General features: G+C 60.9%; 1 protein-coding gene across 1 annotated transcript; it reads right to left on the bottom strand.

The window, feature by feature from the left end:
- Positions 1-1,972: 1,972 nt before the first annotated feature.
- On the bottom strand, positions 1,973-18,590 carry NCS1 (neuronal calcium sensor 1; the record flags this gene model as incomplete). Its single annotated transcript, XM_084272343.1, has 7 exons — positions 1,973-2,081; positions 2,418-2,495; positions 2,813-2,901; positions 3,038-3,116; positions 3,420-3,558; positions 4,980-5,004; positions 18,527-18,590. The coding sequence occupies 7 exons, from the start codon at positions 18,588-18,590 to the stop codon at positions 1,983-1,985; spliced, it is 573 nt and encodes a 190-aa protein (XP_084128469.1). The 3' UTR covers positions 1,973-1,982.
- Positions 18,591-19,399: the final 809 nt, after the last annotated feature.

Below are 19,399 nucleotides of genomic sequence, written 5' to 3'. Positions count from 1 at the left end.
TCATCCCCACGGGCATCCCCTCTGCTCCCCAGCCCCTCCGGCTGATCTGGAGCCACCTTCCTGGGGTGCAGCCAGACCTTCCCATTGCTTGGAGAAAATAGAACAGCAAAAGAAATGGCTTGAAAGCAAAACCCAACTCTCAGCTCCATTAATACTTCTTCATGCAGCGAGAAAAAGAAGGAAAAAGGGCAAAAAACCCAAAGGAAACGAGGATGTTCTGATGCCCAGCAGCTTCCTTGCCTGCTTGGTTGAAGGATGGAGTGGGCTCGGGCTGCTGGGAGCCTGGGCTGAGCTCACAAAGGGAAAGGTGACCAGAAAATGGGTCAACGGGAAGAGGAAACGAAGCTACAGCAGCCCCTTAGAACAGCAGCCAGCCCACGGAGCTCGGGATCCAGGGGAGTGGGAGAAGAAGAGGAGGGAGGGAAGGCAGATTTTTGGCTTCATTGTTATTGCAGGCTCCCGGTGCCCCGCAATAGTGTACGAGCATGTAAACCTCACACATCATCGCCTTAGGATGGTCAGACACGGACACAACGGACACAGGGACACACACAGAGAGGAGACTAAACACGGCAGCAACATTTCCAACCAATAAATAAAGGTATCCACAAAGCCCCTCGCTTTCTTCCACCAAGGGGGGGGGGGGGGAAAGAAGGGGAAAATAAAAATAATTAACACCCCCCCCCCAAAAAAAAAAAGCACAATACTGTCTCACCAAAAAAAGAAATTAAAATAATAAAATATAATATATATATATCCCTAGTGAGCCGGGCTGGGCTGGCAGCAGGTGATGCCAGGACTGTGTTCCCAATCGCTGCCGCTGCCTTGGCTCCCCGGCCGCCCCGCGCAGGCAGCACCCCCGGGGTGCCCTCCGGTACCTTTGGGCTCCATCTCCAGCCAGCCGGTTCCTGGGAGAGCATCACGCCGGCACCGGCGCATCCACGGTCCCATCCGAAAAGGTAGGAGAAGGAGGGAGCAAAGTGGGGGGAGAGGAGGCAGGGTTGGGGGGGTTGTTGAGGGGGTGGGGGGGGGGGAGCTCTGCCTTCGGCGATGCTCAACCCGCTTCCCCGGCCGTGAAGTCTCGGGCGTTGGCTGCCGCTCAGACCGGGGTCTGTGGTGGGGTTGGATTCTTGGTTTTTGGACAAAGCAGAAGTTGGCAGATGGCAGCGGCTGGTTCGGAGTGCAGAGAGGGGGGTGAGCTCGCGCTTCGAGGGCATCCTCTGCTGGCGGAACAGAAAGGAAGGCCGAGAGGGACAGGCAAGCTTTCGCGCGGTGGTGGTCGGATGGCACGGAGAGCATCTTCCCCCAGGCATCTGCAGGAGAGGGGAAAGCAGCTGAGAAAGATGGGCAGAAAGCTCTGCGGCCACCTCGGGTCACACCAGCACAGCTGGAAGGGCAAAGCTGGAAACACCATGAAGATTTTTACAAGCTCAAAACTCCAGCTCGTTTGGTATCACCGATTTTTGGACACTGCCTGAACTGCAATGACCAAGGCAGTCCCAGGAGACATCTCTGCATGGTCCCATGGGCATGATGCTCAGCCCAATTTCCCTGGGATGCTGTGGACCACCCCACCATGCCAGCTCTGGGGCGTAACGTTATGAAGTTGTAACTAAAGGTGTTTAATATCACCTCTCTCTGGAGCACCCCTGTGCCCCCAGCACACAGGCTGCCTCCCTTCCTCACCCACAGTGAGAGCCCAAGCCCTGCCAGCTGGGTGGCTCAGACAGCACCCTCATGAACTGCACTCCTGGGGGGCTCTGTGGGATGGGGGAGCACTGGCAGAAACCCAATGGTATGGGGGCAACATCCCCCCTCCAAGCTGGATTTCAGCGGGATGCTCATGCGTTGATGCTTTGGCAGAGGGGAATCAGCCACTTGCCCCCAGGGAAGGTGGGAATGGCATCAGGCTGGTGGGAGATGGATGCCCCCCCACCCAGACAACCCCCCCACACCCCACTCACCGCCGCTCGGCCCCGGGACTATACGAGCCCGTCGTAGAGGGAGAGCGCCTGCACGATGGAGGGGTCGGCCTTGGAGCCCTCCTGGAACTCCTGCAGCGTCAGCTTCCCGTCCGCGTTCTGCAAGACACTCCAGCTGCAGCACCGCTTCCCCCAGACGCTGAGCACCCCCAGCCCCAGCACCCCCCATGCTGTCCTGCACAGCCTCCTCCATCCCCCCACTGCTGCAGCCTCAGGTTCCCCACCAAGCCACGCAGAGCTGGGGAAGGGTGCCACGCAGGGAGCAATGCCACCTTGGGGTCCCCGCAGGGATGTGGGGGTCTGCAGCGAGCCCAGCGCCAGCTGAGACCTTGTATTCATGGGGGGCACCTGCAAGAGCTAAGATGTGGTGAGGGGGCCCATAACTGTCTCCTAAATTCCCTGGCCCCAAGGAAAAAGCCACTTGAGCATCCTCACCTTGTCCATCATGGCAAAAATCCGATCCACCCTCTTCTCTGGTGTGTTCTCCTCCTCAGGAAGCTCCACCGTGTTTCCCTGCGGTGCAGGATGGGACCCAGTCATGTTCTGATTGGTGCCCTGCCTGGATGCTGTCCCAGGGAAGGACACGTGTCCTGTCCCTGCTCCCCTCAGCCCAGGACAGGGTCAGCACGTTGGCACTGGGGCCACAGGCATCCTCAGTGGCCAGATCCCCAGACGGGATGGCCACAACCCCTCACCAAAATATCCCAGGGAAGAAATTCAAGGTCATTTCAGCATCCTCCCTGCAGCTCCCCTGCCCACAGAGCTGGGCTCCAGCCCCGTGAGGACCCCCAGGGGCTGCTGACCCCCCTATGTCTCCCCCCACTGCTTACCACCATCTGGTAAATCGCGTCCACAATGTCCAGCATCTCGTTCCTCGTGATGTACCCGTCGTTGTCCAAGTCGTACAGCTTAAACGCCCCTGCAAGCCAGAGCAAGGCCAAGGTGCTTGGGACCAGAGCACCCCCCACCAGACACCCCCCCACACACACACACCACCCCCCCATTGCTGCCCCCGTGCCACCCCCAGACCCCTCACCATGCCAGGGAGCACTTACACCTCAGCTTCTCGTCCAGCGTGCCCCGGGAGGTGACCGACAGCGCCTGGATGAACTCCGAAAACTCGATCCTCCCGTCCTGGGGGAGGGAACGAGGGAGTGAGGGTGACGCTGCCCCCCCCCCCAAACACCCTGCAAAGCCCTCCCTGCCCACGTGTCCCCGGCGCCCGGTGCTCTTGGAAGGTGCATCCCAAGGGGCGATGGGGAGGGAGGAGGGATGCATGGTTATCTGGTTATCTCCACCTGGCCACCGTGCCCAGCCTGCTGGTGAGCATCCCAGTGGATGCAGCTGCATCACGGAACCCATCCCACCATCACCATGGGTCCAGCCCTGACCCCCAACCCCGGATGATGCCCCCCCCCCCCCGGCTCACAGACTTACTTTGTTCTCATCGAAGACATTGAACACAAAGGTGGCAAATTTGGTTGGGTCACCAAAGGGGAAGAACTGCTTATAGATCTTCTGAAAGCCGGCAGCATCGAGCTGCCCGCTGGGACAGTCCTTGATAAAGCCCTTGTACCTGTGGGGAAAGGCAGAGGGTGGGCTCTGGGTGGGCTCCAGGTGGGACCCCCTTGACTGCAGCCCCCCGAGCCCTGGGCAGCCAGGATGGGGCTCTGCCCTGGCACAGGGGCTGGAGACAGGATGGTCCCCTTGCTGGGATCCTCAGATGCACCCAGCTCACTAGCTGTGAAGGGAAAAGCCCACCCCAGAGCCAGGGATTCCCTTCCCCTACATCACTGCTGTGGTCCCACTATATCCCACTGGCTCTCTGGCACAGAGGCCAGTAAAGCTCTGGAAAAGCTCCAGGGAAGCTCCAGGAAAGCTTTGGGGAAGCTCTGGGGAAGCTCCAGTGAAGTTCTGGGGAGTCTCCAGGGAAGCTCTGGGGAAGCTCCCCCTGAGCCACTGCACCACCACGGAGGAGGGACCGGTGGTCGGTCACACTGCCACAGGCACCATACAACCACTGCCCAGCATGTGCCAGGCCCTGCCAAAGCCCAATGGCACAGTGAGCCCAAGCACCCAAAACCCAGCCCCATCAGCTGGGGCATCTCCTTCACACCCAGGGAAGCCAAGGCCCTGCAACAGCATCCTCTGCACAGCCCCCAGGGGAAGCTGCTGGGGGGACAGTGAGTGTTAGGGGGGGCACAGCGGGGTCACTGCATCCTCGGGGTGGCCCAGCCAAGGGCATCCCCCAAAACTCATCAAACACCCCAACGAGTTGGTCCCGGCTGGCACAGGGGAAGGGGCGTGATGGCTCCTGGGGCGCAGGGACCCCGCGGGGCCCGGGGTGCGTGAGCGTTACGCAACGTGTCGCCCAAATCTGTCAGGCACCCGCTGCAGCGGGGCCGAGGGCTGGGGGAGGAGGGGAAGGGGGTGGCGAGGTGGCAAACCGAAGTGCTGGTGACATCGTTCTCACGCTGCTGCAGCTATGACTCATTCGGGGTGGGGGGGAGGTGGTGCTGGTGGAGGGGGGGGGGAAGGATGAGAGACAGAGAGATAAGGAACGCACACCCTGACTGGTGGGATAGGGAGATGAAAGGGGAGCCAGGGCTTTTCTAGGGCGTTGTGCTGAGCAGGGTGGAGGGGATGGTGTGAGGGAGTGCTGCTGGGACAGCATCGGCCTCCTGCAGCCAGGGACACCAGCTGGATGGTCCCCAAATCCCTGCACCCCTCAGCTGCCTGTATGGGGAGGGAAGAGGCGAGAGGGAGCGTGTGATGTCCCGCACGGGTGGCAGAGGATGGAGAGCACCAAGACTGTGCACCGTGCAGGAACACCCCATTTTCTGGTCCCCCCCTTCTATGAGGTAACACCTGCACCCCAAAAACAGGTGTAGCATCCTGCACCCCTGGCTTTGCATGGCCAGTGGGGTCACTGAGTGCCTCCAGCTCCCTCCCCCATGCCCCACACCTGAGCATCCCACCGCTGCACCGGACACTCACCACTGCTGCACCTCCTTCTCTGTAACTGCAAGAGAAAACAGGGGAAAAGAGAGGAAAAAAGAGAAAAGAGAAAGGAATTTAGTGCTTTGCTGGTGACGCTGGTGTTCTGCACAGCCCTGGAGGGGATGCCCCAGGGCTTGCTTGCTCCACGCTGCCTGCTGCACCCACGCACCAGAAGCTGCCTTCAAGGCACAACCATGGGGCACCTCCCACTCCAGAACTGGGGAGCCCACCAAGGCATTTTACCATCAGTTTAAGAGGTTCTGGCCGGGCTGGTTCATGCCTGGGGAGGATTTGTCCTTGCTCTGCTGTTTCCCCCTCCCCAAGAGCGAAAACACCCCTGGAAACATCTGCCAGAACATCTGTCTGGAGCTGGTACAGGGAAGGTACCTGCCTGGCCCTGACACCGACATGCTGGACGCAGGCACAGCCCCGGGGCTGGCATCTCCCCAGGTACCAGCTGCCTCTGAACCACACAAAGAATCCTCATCAAACCCACCCCAGAACCCTGGGAAGCTTTACCAGGCTCCAGAGACCCCCCTAAAATGTGACAAGCTAGAAAAGGGCGAGCACTGGTGATGCTGAGTGTCCCCAGTTTGGGGACAGCTGCTGAGGTCACAGATGTCCTGAGCAGAGGAAAGGCTCCGATGGGATGCGGGATGCTAGGGAGCCCAACGGGATAGGGAAGGGGGGGTGGCTGGTGCCCATCCCGCTGCAGGAGAGGTGCCTGGCCAGCACAGCAGTGGGGAGCCTGGTGCCAGGAGGTGGGTGTGAGGGGAACGGCCTCATTACTCATTTCCTTTGCATCGTGCATCCAAATAATAATAAACCAGCACCAGGTCTGAGCCGCACGGGGATAACGAGGCGGAGTGGAGATGTGTCAATGTGCAAACGGCTGATAAAAATAGAGACCTAAGACACATCAACAGATGCCAATTACCTCGGATGGCAAATAAAAGAAAGCAATTTTCCATCAGAAGGATTTATAAGGTGCCTGGCAGAAGGTGCAGGCCGCAGAAGGAGAGGGCTGGCAGGCAGCGGTGGGGCGGCTGCGGGGGGTGCATGCTGGCCCTCACCTCCTAGCCAGCCAGCTGCTGGCTCCTGCATCCCTGTGTGCAGGAAGTGCTGCATCTGAGGCTGTTCCCACACATACAGGAGGTCCCTGCATCCCAGCTCAGGGACTACTCTAGGGACAGAGCCTGTGATCCCTGGGGAAGGGCTCGGCATGGGGAAAAGGCCAGGGATGCTCCCCCTACCTCCCCTGGGAGCTGGCAAAGGGCTGTGCTGGGACCAGCCGTGCTGGGAGGGCAGCAGTGCCCTCTCTGCAGGATGGCAGAGTCGGTGGCAGCCAGATAGGAGCAGGGAGGCAGGTACAGGGTTGCTCGGGACCTGGGCTGAAGGACACCAGGGGCTTTGGCCGCGCCGCAGGAGGGATTTGGAGGGTTGTTTTGGCAAGGCTGTCTGGAAGGAAGAGAGCAGACAGGAGGAGGGACAAAGGTCTCCTGGCAGAAGGGAGCCAGGAGGGACATGTTGTCTCCAGCAGCAGATCTGGGGCGGGCAAAAACAACAGTCATGTCAGTCCTGAAGGATTCCCCATCCCCCAAAGCACCTCCCAAGAGAGAGATGCTGAAACAGGCTTCCCTGTGCACATTCCCTATAAGCATCACTCCCCCACCCCAGCATACTCAGGGGATGCCCCTGGTACCAGCTCTGCAGCCCCCCATCACCCACAGGTGCCGATGAAGGTGGGTGGGAGGAGGAGGAGGAGGAGGGTGAGCTGCAGGATTCAGGCAGCCCTCAGGGCTGGGGGCTCAGCCCCCCTGGGCACATCTCCTCCTGCTCCCTCTCTCTGGCTGTGTTTCCCCCAACGAGCTATTTCAGGCCCAGGAGCTGCCTTTCAACTCCGGCAGGAAACAATTAAGAAATCTGTGCTTTTTTTAGTCCAGGAGAAATGCTGGTAATGACACGCTCGGGCTGGGGCGGGAGGGGAGGGAGGGATGGAGCTGGCTCCCCCACGTGCCCGCGGCAGGGATGTGGATGCTCCCAGGAGAGGCTTTCCCGACGGCGGGGCCTGTTCAGGTGCCAACCCGAAAACCAGCACAGGGTTCTCGTGGTGGGATTTGTTAATGCACATCCCTGGAATGGGGCTATGTGAAGCCCCATCCCTCCTCTGCTGTCCTTCCTCCTGTCCCGGGTGTGAGGGGAGGCTGCAGGGTTTGCCCTGGGTTGGGAACACAGCCCCACCTCCCTTGGAAAGGGAAGAGCACCTCATCTCCGGGTGCATCCATCCCTCTGCTCCCACCAAACCTTCCCTGCTCCCCAGGGCAGAGTGTTCCCAGTGTGGGAAAACACCACAGCCCCGAGCCCAGCATCGCTGCAGCTGGGCAAGCTGGGGCTCAGCATGTGCCTGCCCCCAGATCCAACACTGAGGACAACTTCATGGCTGCTGCTTCCCACCTGATCCAACCCCACCGGGTATGGATACCGTGTGGTGACACCAATGCCTGTCCCCACCACAGGGACCCAGGGCTGGGAAAGCCTTGGGAACACAACCACTCTCCTGGCCATCCATCCTGGGGCTGGGGGATGCAGGCAGGGGCAGGGCTGTCCCCTTTGCTCTCCCCAACCCCTCCCCTGCATCTCCCCAGCACGCAGAGCCCAGCCGAGCCCACAGAAAGCACCTGTGTGTCAGCAGCCGCCGCAACTCCCTCCCCCGGCATCGATCAGGGCGCGATGCTGAGCTGATGCGGATCAATCCTCAGCGACAGAAACCCCAGCCAGCTGTGACCCTGCACGCTCAAGGACAAGGGGATGGCCCACAGCAGCCCTGGCGTGGTCCCCAGGGAACAGCCACGGGCAGGGATGGCTATAAATAGGGGCGTGTAGCATCTTGCTGCTGGATGCAGCCTGCCCCGGGATGCTGGGGGATGAAAGGCGGTGAAGAAAGGCAGGGGATTAGCATTTGTTACCAACCGCAAGGCTGGAAGAGGCATCCCTGGGCCGGGAGCCCCGGCTACATGCCGCAGACACCCTCCCCGTGCGCACGACACCGCACGGCAGCTCGTGCCAACGGCATCTTTGTTTCTGCTGCTCTCAGCAAAGCGCAGGGACACGCTGAGCCCGGGGCTCGTGCCGTGGGCAGGAGCAGGCAGTAGGTGCTGGCAGCACGGCCAGTCACCCACAGAGCAGCACAGGAGCTGCTGCGCGTGGCTACGGCACGGCCACGGCACAGCCACGGGCCCTCGCTGCCCCTCTGCAGTGCCCATCACTCCATTCCTGCTCCCATCTCGGTTTTGGCCACGCATCTCATGCAGAGCGGAGACTGCAAGCAGCCCCCAGCCCCCCCTCCTCCCAGCTACAGGCACCTGAAAACCCCCAACCCTCTGCCCCCACCCTTTCCATCAATCCCCAACGGCACGGGCGAGGACTGACAGCTCCGTCACCACCCGCCCTTGGCGTGCCCCCTCTCTTCCCACCACCCAGCTGCCGCTGCAGCGAGAAGCAGCTCTGGTTAATCAGTGCTCAAGCCTGTTAATTTGTGTTTGCCAGGCTGCAAGGAGAGGAGGAGGAAGGGAATCAGGACTGCCCCCATCCATCGTCCCGCTCGGGGGGCAGCTCGTTGGGGGGCAGCTGCGGTGTGGACAGAGGGGTAGTAGAGAGTGGGGGATTCGGAATGCCCTGGGGACCCCTGCCCATGGTGGGATGCAGGAGGTGATGATGCTCCAGCCCCATAGGGCTTTTCCAGCGCTGCTGTCCCATCCCATAGCTGTCCCCTCCTGTCTGCAGAAGGACAGGGGTTTAGCCACTGGCGCAGGGCTGGATCCTGAGTGGGAGGAGGCTCCGGCACAGGGCTGGCCTCGCATGGGCCTGGGCTCCCAAAGGCTCAGCAAGCACTGTCCTCCCACAGCGGGCTGTGGGGAGCCTCCCCTGAGCCCTGCACACCCCTCCTCGCTCCAGCCACCATGACAGCACCTTGATCCTGCAGGGCCATGGGCACTGTCACCGTATCAGCGAAACCAGGGTTAATTATTTCCAAGCACAAAGTGGTTCCTGCCACTGCCCAGCATTCCTGCCCTGCCAGGTGTCCAACCAACCCACAGGCACTGGTCTTGCATCACCCACCGAGGTGCAGCACTGTCAGTCCTGCAGAGTTTATTCCCCCGGGGACTCGCTGAAGCTCCTTCCTGGGGTCCCTGCACACACCCCTGTGCATCCCAGTCATAGAATGACAGTGTGCCCCAAGGATCACAGAGTTCCAACAGGCAGGGCCACCAACCTCCAGACCTGGAGCTACACAAGGTTGCCCAGGGCCCCATCCAACCTGGCCTTGAACACCCCCAGGGATGGGGCATCCACCACCTCTCTGGGCAGCCTGTTCCAGCCCCTCACCACTCTCTCTGGAAAGAGCTTCCCCCTAATATCTCATCTAACCCTTCCCTCCTCCAGCTTCAATCCATCCCCCCTTGTCCTGCCATTATCTACCCTTTGAACAAGCTGATTCCCCTCCTGTTCCTCTGCTCCCTTCAGGGACTGAAAGACTGCAGTGAGGTCCCCCCCCAGCCTTCTCTTCTCCAGGCTGAACCAGCCCAGTTCCCTCAGCCTCTCTCCTTAGGGGAGCTGCTCCAGCCCTCTGAGCATCTTCGTGGCTCCTCTGAACCCTCTCCAACAGTCCCACATCTTTCTTGTACTGGGGCCCCAGCTTTGGACACAGTGCTGCAACTGGGGCCTCACAAGGGACAGAGTACAGAGGGACAATCCCCTTCCTGTCCCTGCTGGGCCACCCCTCATCTCCACAGGACCGGACACATTGCCCCTCACTGGGGCTCCCCTCCAGGTTTGGGGCTGCCTCAACCCACCGTGGATGCTCAGCACAGCACCCAGAGGAGTGAGAACTGGGCACCTGAGCGTGTGCCCTATGCGAGCAAAGTGGGGTGCTCAGGTGTCAGGCAGTGGGGTGTGATGGGCACCGAGCCAGATGGGCACTCACACCAGGATAAATCGGGTGCTCACGTGTGGAGTAACCAGGCACTTGTGCCTACATCATTTGGGTGCTTCTAGGGGAACTAACCGGGTGCTAGTGCACATGCTACTGGGGTGCACAGGGGTGAACAGAAGGGGTGCCCATGCAGGAACCAGCTGGGTGCTCATGCATGAGTGTTTTGGGCACTCCTGAACTCACTGGGTGCTGGTGCAGGGACTAGCTGAGCGCTCACATGCGGATGCACTGGGCACCCCCCACGAACCGACTGGGTGCTCGTGTGTACATTGGGAGGCAACACCCTCGTGCATCCGGGGTGTGAACACACCGGGTGCTCACACACAAGTTAACTGGACACTCATGCACGGGGGGGGCACACGCCCTGATTAACTGGGCACCCACGCATCAACTTCAGGGTGCTCATGTGCAGCCCAGTGGGGATGAGCTGTGGCACCAATGCAGCAATCAGCTGGGTGCCCGTGTGCCTAATTAATTGCGCCCTCGTGTGTGCGCCAATCGGGTGCTGATGCGGAAAGGCCCCGGGGTGCCCATGCATGAGCCCATGGGCCCCTCATGCGTGAAATACCACGGTGCTCCGGGGCGAGCCCTGCACACCCTGCAATCCATGCCCCACACGCTCCCCCCCCTGCCCCTGCCAAACACGTCTGTACGTGCTGTGGGAACAGAAACCCCTCGCAAACTGCTTCCCACCAAAATAGTCACCGATCACCAGCTCCCCCATCCCACCCTGCTGAGTGGGCAACGGGGCTCAGCAGCATCTGCATGTGCTCGATGGGATTTCACTCCTTCCACCCCTGGGAGATGGATTTCGGGGTCAGCATCACAGCTTGAGCGACCCTCTCCCCACTGCAGCGTTAGCCCTCAGTCCCCACCGAGCAACCACAGGGCTCCATGGTGCAGAGCCTGCTCCCTGCAAACAGGGACCCAACTGGGCCAGACAGACCCAACCCCAGCACCAGCTCCTCGCTGTAACCCCAATGGTCATCACCAGCATCAGGCGGGTCCCCGGGGACAGCTGGAGCGTGGGCATGAGGCCCGCCCCAGCCACACACACCATCGAGCCCGCAGCACGGAAGAAGGGGTGAACCCCTCCCCACCCAAGCTACCATGGGCTCAGACCTCCCCCAGGGCTGCCCACCACCCATCCTGGGGAACCTCGGGGCTCTCCTGGGTCCCCGCTCGATGATGTCAGCTTTTAAGACATGCTGCACGGCAGCGACAGAGGAATCAGGGTTGCTTGGCCCTGGCGACTCCACCTCACCGATGTTGGGGTTCAGCCACACACCCCATGTCCTGGTTCAAGGTCACCAAGGCCGCTGCCCTCCCGCCCTCCGTCAGCCCCCGTGCCGGCGCACGCTCGCATTGGGAAGCAGCGTCAAACATGATCCCAGCAAAACCCATCTGCAGCACCAGGGCCACCGCCCACAGAAAGAACCATGGCTGGTGACACCTCCCTTTGCTCCTGGAGATGACCCACAGCAGCTCACCCCAACCTCACGTACCCCCACCTCAGCCCCGTCCCCACTCCCATCACCCATGCACCGGGGCTGTAGGTGCCCATCGCTGAGCGGGTACCCATCACCAAGCAGGTACCCATCCCTGCAGCACCCCATCACAAAGGGATGTTGTAGAGGGTCATTGGGGCAGGATGTCGGAGCAGCCTCTCACCACACCAGCACCAACCCAGCCCAGCTGCCTACCTGTGGGACCGGGATGTCCCCATCCCATCTCGCCCACCACCCTTGCCCCAGCTGGCTTCTTTCCCCGACAGATACAGACATGGGCAGGTCTGGGAGCCTCAGAGACATTGGGAGCACCAGCCTGACACTGTTACTGGTGTCATCTGTTAGTGCTGAGATACAGGGGGGTGCACAGAGAGACCTGCACGCGCATCCCATGCTCCTCTTGCCAGCAGTGCTCTGTCTCACTCACTGGCTGGATAAACAGGCCCAGGAGCAGCTCTGTGCTCATCTCCCCCAGGGCCAGTACCAACAGGAAAGCCAATATGCAGTTAAAATCCTTTTTAGACTTTATTAAATATTGAAGGGCCCAACGTGAGGCTTTGGAAATTGGGTTCAGGGAAAAGCAGCAGCACTCGCTCTCGGCAGCAGAGGGGGGGCAAAGGACGGTGCCTTGGGCTGGGAGTTAGTGAACCAGACAGAAACACGCCCAACAGTGGGAGTCAGTGGCTGAAGCCAGTCCCGGGCTGGATTTCATCCCAGCTGCCCTGTGAGCTGATGCAGCGATGCCCCATGGCTGAGCAGAGCATCCCCAGCGCTGCCGGGAGCAGCCTCAACTGTCCTGGCTATGCAGGGGGGGAGCTGTGTCCTGTTCCCCCTGCTCAATCCTCCCCTTGGCTACAGGGATTTCGGCAAGGTTGGGTGCTCCAAGGTGCCATTCCCAGCCCAGGGAGGGGTTCCCACTCCAAGGAGAGGAGGAAACACCCCTCAGGACCTGGGATGGAGGAGGAAGTCTCTGTGGCTCGGCCATGGTAGTCTATTGGCAAGGGAAGGTCAGGAGAATGGTGCAGGGTGAAACCTGTGCTGAGCACCCCTCAGCAGGCAGCACTGGGGGACACAGACCCCAGCTCCGTTTCCCGCTCCCTGACAGACCCAGGAGGCTGCAGAAGGGAGGGAGGAACAAAGCGACCCCACAAATGTCACCCCGATAACAGAGCGAGCGCGGCCGCGGGCTCCTCCCTGGAGCAGCCGCCTCCTTTGATGCCTTGGGAGCTTCTTGTTTCACAACCTTAATTACCACGGCAGCAGCAAAGGTCGGGAGGGTGCTTAAGCAGCTCCATTAACATGTCAGGGGATAAATGAAATGCGATTCTTCTGATGCTGGAGCAGCAGCACGAGGGTGGCTGGTGGGGACGGCTGCTCCCTCCGCTCCAGAGGGAGCCCAAGGGGCTCCTGGTCACATCTTCCCATTCCCAGCATTGTAATCACCTCCTAAGGACACCCCGAAACTTGCTTCTGAGACCCCAAAACTTGCTTGGCATCCATTTACCCCCAGAGCACCAGGTCTGCAGGATACTCAGACCTGAGAATTGCTGGGAGCAGGATGGGATCTCCCCGGGGAAGAGGCTGAGGACACCTCCAGACCACCGCAGCCCCCAGGTCCCTACCAAGCTGGCAGTGAACCTACACAGCTGCTGCTGCCTTTGCAGCTCTGGGTTACACGTGGCTGCAGTGAAAACCAGCCCCAAAGAGCAGCCAACCCTGAGCATCCCTCTGACACATCCTGCCCTCAGCACCCTGTCTGGCAGGGGAAGGCAGACCCACTCTGCTCCCCCCTCCCCAGCACACTCCCAGGGTGCTCTCAGGTGCTCCCACCCTCCAAAAAACATCCCTTCTGGGCTCCTGCAGCCCATATCATGTGCCAAGAGTGCTCGGAGCTCCTCCTGGGCCAGCATCAGCCCTGCTCAACGCACTGGGCAGGCACCCACCTCAGCATCCTGCTGCCCATCTCCCAGGAGCGGGTCCCACAGCACCCATCCCAGGGTGGGATACTGCCCACCAGCTCCCTGCCCACGGCTGTGCGGGCAGCTCGTAGGGCTGAGCAGAGCCAAGGGGCACCGGGCCAGTGCTGCAGCGGTGGGCACAGGCAGCTGCCAGGCACAGGCAGCATTTCAGATGCTTTAGGCATTTCCCCCATCATTAGCCACAGAGGGATAAGGGGTGGCTGGACAGCTCGGGTGGCCAGACAGCTCTGTGCCACAGGAAGCAACAGGAGGGATTTCAACACCAACAGACCTGGCAGAGAAACCCAGCGCCGGGGGCCAAACATTTCAGAGACTAAAAATAAACCCCACAGCGAGGAGCCACCTCCGCTCCACCGGCCCCTCTGTCCCAGCAGGATCATTCCCCCCCCACACACACACCAAGGAGGGAGGAGGGGGGGGGGGGGAAAGCAACCCCGAGCACCCAGGGAGGAACCAACAGCCCCTTTTCCCAGCTGAAAGCTGCTGCCATCGGGGAAGGGCCTTTCCTCTCCCGCAGAATTCCAGCCGCCGCCGCGTACCCCGTAACTACAAATCGATATGTTTGTAGCTTGCTCTTAAACTAATGCCCATTAATTCGGTGCATTACTGGCAAGCAACAGAGCCAATTCTGTGGCTTATTGTAAAAGAGCAGAAAATGATGATGCCAGAGTGAGTTTAGAATCCACAGAATAGATCACAGTGGGTGGGACGCGGCTCCTGGGAAAAGAGCATCTTCCTCCTGCCAGCACCCACTCCGCAGCCCAGTGCCACAGGTGGTGTTTTGGCATGGATCCTACACCTCTCCTGGAGCATCGCTGTGACCTCCAGAGTACTGGGACCACCACCCCAAGCCTGCACCCCGGGCCCTGGCAGCAATGCTGCTGCACCTCGGTGCTGGTCGCACGGCTGTGGCAGCTGGTCTTGGGAAACAAATCAGCCATCAGCAGTTCCAGACCTGGGAAATAGCTTGGAAAAGTGAACCCCGAAAGCTGATCCACCTCAAAATGACTAAAAACACCCCACTCTTCAGAAACAAACCCGAATTTTGAAGCCTGTTTCATGATTTCAAGAACTGTGGGTACTGCAGCCTGGCTGGCCTGGGAATGCTGCTGAACACGGGGATGCTCAGCACCGCACCCCTCTCCCTGCTTCTCCTGCCGGGACTCCACGAGCTCTTTCCACCCCCAACACACATTCCCCACCCACAACCACACACGTGTGCTGCAGACAGCCTCACACAGGCTGCAGGGCAGGGAGCAGCGAGACCCCTGGGACTGCTGAAATCCTCCAGCTTAGCAGAGAAGCCTTTGACCGTGGCCCCACAAGGCTCTTAAGACCAATCCCAAATCCCACCGCAGCCACCAGCACCTGGCCTGAGTTAAGTCCAGGCTTGAATCCCCTCTGAAGAAGGGCTGGCAGGCACGATCTGGGGAGCACAGAGGTTCCTTCAAGTCTCCTGGGACAAAACACACAGAGGTCGAAGCTGCATCTCTGAGCTACCTCGATGAGGCATCAGTAAAGATTAATAAATTAATGATTATAAAGCACTTGGAGAGCTTTGGGATGAAAGGCTCTATGGAAGTAGAAAGAATTACATAATTTATTATTCATTATTATTATCACTCAGCGTTGGCTGCTCCCGCACACTCCCGTAAGGCACCAGCCTGGCCCCCAGGGAAGGTTAAATCCTCTCCCCACAGCTGGGTGACACTGACACTGCCAGGGAATCCCAGGCACTTGGGTGCCCTGGAGATGCTGAAGGTACAAGGTGATGGGTCCAAATCAGCAGGACTTGGGCAGGTGGCACTTCAAAGAAGCCCTCGGGTGTCCTTGTGCACTTTTGGCTGTCCTAAGTGCCATTAACATCTGGCCCATCAGGAGCAGAGTGGGGAGGGGAGCCAAGGGATGAGGTTCCCAGGCTCCTGTCTTGTGTCTCTGGTTACCAGCAGGACCCAGGACAACCTGAAAATGCTCTGGTAAAGTTCTTGCACATCATGGAGGCCCCAAAGGCAACCCTGCAGCATCCCCAGCACGACTGCCATGCCCGTGAGCACCCATCAACTGTCCCACGCTCCTCTCCCGGTGGCTCCCACCACCCACCTGCCCAACAGTTGGTGTTACCAAAGCATGGCCAGAAGAATGCCAGAAAGAGGAGCTGGGGACAGGGGAGGGCAGCTGCGGGATGTGAGAAGGCACCAAGGGACAGGACACGGGCTGCAGGTCCCCTCCAGCCCCCCAGATGGGATAAATCTACAGAAAAGCCATGCAGGGCTGGGAGAGGCAAGTTCCCCCATCACTCTGATCCTGCAGAGCCAAGAAGGGGCTTCCTGGTATTTCCCTTGTTGTGTTTGGAAATGGCATGAACAGAAGAGGATGCGATGGAAGGAAATCCCACTGCGGGAGAAACCCTCCAGCCACAGCTCACACTGCCCCAATAACCTTCCCTGGACAAACAGGGGTTCCCTCACAAGCTGCCAGGTTTCAGGATCCCCCAGACATCTGCCCAGATGTGCTGTAACAGCAGCAGCACCACACACAAGGCAGGGCTCGATAATGTGGCACACAGGAAGGGCAGCCACGCATCAAGGATGCTCTTCAAAGGATGGTCATGGCCAGTCCACCAGAAAGACTCTGGAATACCACAGCATCGTGGGGTGAAACCTCCTCCAGCACACCCCTGAAACTGCTGAGTACACCATGGATCTGTGGGCACCACTATCCCCTGCTCCACTATCCCCAGCACAGGGGTCTGGATCCATCCCTCCCGCTGTGCTCAGCACAACCCTCCAACTCCTACCTGCGCCTCTCCTGCCTGGGCTCCCCAAAATGCAGAAGGGAATGATTATCTTCCCAATCTCCCAGGGCTTGAAGATAAACCAGAGGCTTTCAGATGCACCTAGGAGGGCCCTGGGAAGCGCTTTGCCTGGCAAGGGAACACACACTCGCCTTGAGAGCTGCAGGAAAGGGGCAGAAACACTCAGCAAAAGTAATTAAGCCCAGAGATGAGGGGTGGAACGAGCAGAGATCAACAGAGTCCGGTATGAATGACACCTCTCCCTGACAGGCATCGCACCACCAGCTGTGTGCTGCAGGGTACATTGGGATGCTGCACCCGGCTCGGGCCACGTGCTGCCCCGCGGCACGGCTGCCCGGGGGCTGCTGCACTTTGGGGAAGAGGCAATGAGAGGCCTGGAGCAGGCAGGGAAAACCCCAGGCAGGCTGGGAACTCATTGTGGGAGCCATCAGAGGATGGCAGTCCTTTTTGGAAGGGATGCGGTGGAGAGGGAAGGGCACCCAAGAGAGGAGTGGGAAGTTGGGAATAAAGCGATTCAAGAGGCAGTGACCCTCTGATGGTCTCACCCAGCAGAAGAGAGAGACATCCATCCCTGTGCCCACAGACAATGGTTTTACCTGCGCCGTGTTGGGCATCGGCTGCCAGTAAGACACTGGGCACCGCTGCCCACACACCCCTCCATCACCCTGCTGCTGATGGCCCCTTCCTGGTGTGGAAAACCCAGCACCCAGCAGACGAGGCTGCGCCGGGGCTGGTTGTGCTGGGCTGGCTCTTCCCAGATCCCTCTCCGTTGGAGATGGGATCATCACGGCACCCGCAAACCAAGCAGGACTGCAGCACAGCAATAACCATACCTGGCCCGGCACAGCCGCACCCACCGTGGGTCACAGCTGCAGTGAGGGCACCAAAACCCAGGACCCAGCCCCAGGCAGGGTCCGTGCCCAGCCAGCACCACCACGTTCCCACTATTTCATCTCCCTGAAGCACTTCAGGGAAGCTCAGCCGGGGGTACCCCAGCCTGTCCTACCATCACTCGTGGCTGGGGCTATGCGGACATGCCGGCTGCAACCTGTCCTCCTCCCCGGCTGTGGCACGGCAAGAGAGAGAGAGAGAGCAACCCGGCGTGTAGGGTTGTGCAATGCACCAGTATCGCCTCTTCTCCATATGGGAGAACTTGCTGCATCCTAATCTATTGCCTTTTTGGGTAAGCGCTGCCGTGGGACTGCAGCAGTGACAGGTCTGCTACCCGTTAGCAGCTCTCCGGCGAAGCAAAGGGGGGAGATATCTCCAACCCGCGAGAGGAGAGGCAAACTTGAACCACCAAAGCCTTTTGTTTCCTTTGTGCATCCTTCTCAGAGGGAAAAAAAAAAGACCCCGAACTGATTTAGCTAAAACCTATGGATGGCTCAGGCACCGGGTATACTGAGGTTACAGCAGAGGTTTGGATGGGGAAGCCGCTCGCTGGGAAAACCAGGTTCTTAAACTGACACCCAGAGAAACACCCCCCACCCCCCAACTCTCCAGTGCCAGGCTCCTCACTTCAGAGCACCACAACAAAGAAAACCCCTCCGACTCACCCACCCAAACTTTGGAAACCACCCAGACAGCACCGGGGTCCCTGGTTTAGGGAGAACCCGCCTGGCTCCGGAGGGAGCAGCAAGGGGAGCACGGCCACCCTTGGGTACCCGCCCGGCAGCGATACCCCAGGGCCAGGCAGCCCCTGGAGAGAGGATGCTGGGAGCAGGGGAAAGGACGGTGCGTTGCTCCGGGTGGGCAGGATGCGGCCCTTGCCCCGCAGTTACCGAGGGCTCAGACACAGGCCACGGCGAGACGTTTTCCTAAGAAAACAGCGCGTTCCCCTGGCTCCCGGCCCTTCTCCTTGGCTGTGCGGGTTTGGGTGGGTTCATTTTTTCCCCAATCCTCCCAGGCTAAACGCCGAATTCTCCCAACAAAGCCCGGCGGAGCTGCGCCCTCCCCCGCGGAACGGCCCCGGCCGCGCCGATGCCGGCAGGAATCGCAGCTCCCCGCTCCCCACGCAGGGACGAGCCGGGGGAGGAGGAAGGAGGAGGAGGAGGAGGAGGCCGGGGCCCGGCACCGCGTCTCCGGGGTGGCCCTGGACACTCCAAGCAACCCCCAAAACGGTCCCATCCACCTCCCTCCACCGACCTCCGGGGCCGCTCCGGCAGCATCCCCACGGCGCAGCCCCCTTTCCCACCCCCCCACCCCCAGCCCCAGCGCTGCCCCCCCCCGCAGCAGGCCCGCTCACTCACAGTACGTTTTCCTGGTCAGCTCCTCCACAACTTCAGGCTTCAACTTGCTGTTGGATTTCCCCATGGTGGCCGGCAGCGCCGTCAGCCCCGGCAGAGCACGCAGCGCCGGCTCGCCCGCCGCCTCCCGGCCTCACTGCGGGGGCATGGAGGGACGGGGGAAGGGGGGGGGGGGGTTGGGGACGGGGAGGAGGGGGGTGGGGGGGGGCCCGCGGTGCCTCGGTGGCAGCTCCCGGCCGGGCTACATCCCGCGGAGGGGCCGGGCAGCGCCGCGCAGCAGAGCCGGGAGGTGGGTGGGTGATGGAGGGAGGGGGGGGGTGTCTTTGTTGCCGGGGTTTGGCCGCAAAGGCGAGCGGCGCGGCGCTGCAGGGCCGCCCTGCGTGTCTCTGTGTGTGTGTGTGTGTGTGCGTGTCCCTGGTTACACACACCCTCCCCGCCCTCCTCCGCCGCCAGGCGCGGAGCGGCCGCGGCCGCGCTGCGGGGGCGCGGACGGACGGACGGACGGACGGGCGGGCGGCGCGCCCCGCCCCGCGCTGCGGGATTGGGGGGGTGGGGAGGGGTCTGGGGGGTGAGGAGGAAGAGGGTTGGGGGGGGGGGAAGCTCCGGCACAGCCCCGCCGCCCCAAAGCGCGGGGACCCCGAGGGGAAAAGGGGGATCTCAAAGCGGCCTCCGCCACCGGGATGCCGCCTGCGGCACCCCCGGGAGGAGCCGCTCCGCGGGGATCGGCGGGGAAAGCCCGGGAGGCGGAAAGGGGTGGGCGATGTTCGGCTGGGGTCCGGACAAGCCTTCCTTACCCCCCTCCCCGCCCCCCAGCCCCTCGCTGGAGGTCGTGGTCCTGCCTGGAGGGCTGATGGGCTGCAGGGCGATGGGGAGAGC

The sequence above is a fragment of the Gallinula chloropus genome (genome assembly GCF_964237585.1).
Source record: "Gallinula chloropus genome assembly, chromosome: 18".
NCBI lineage: Eukaryota > Metazoa > Chordata > Aves > Gruiformes > Rallidae > Gallinula > Gallinula chloropus.
Note: the sequence above shows the minus strand (reverse complement) of the source record. Positions and strands in the feature narration are given on the sequence as shown.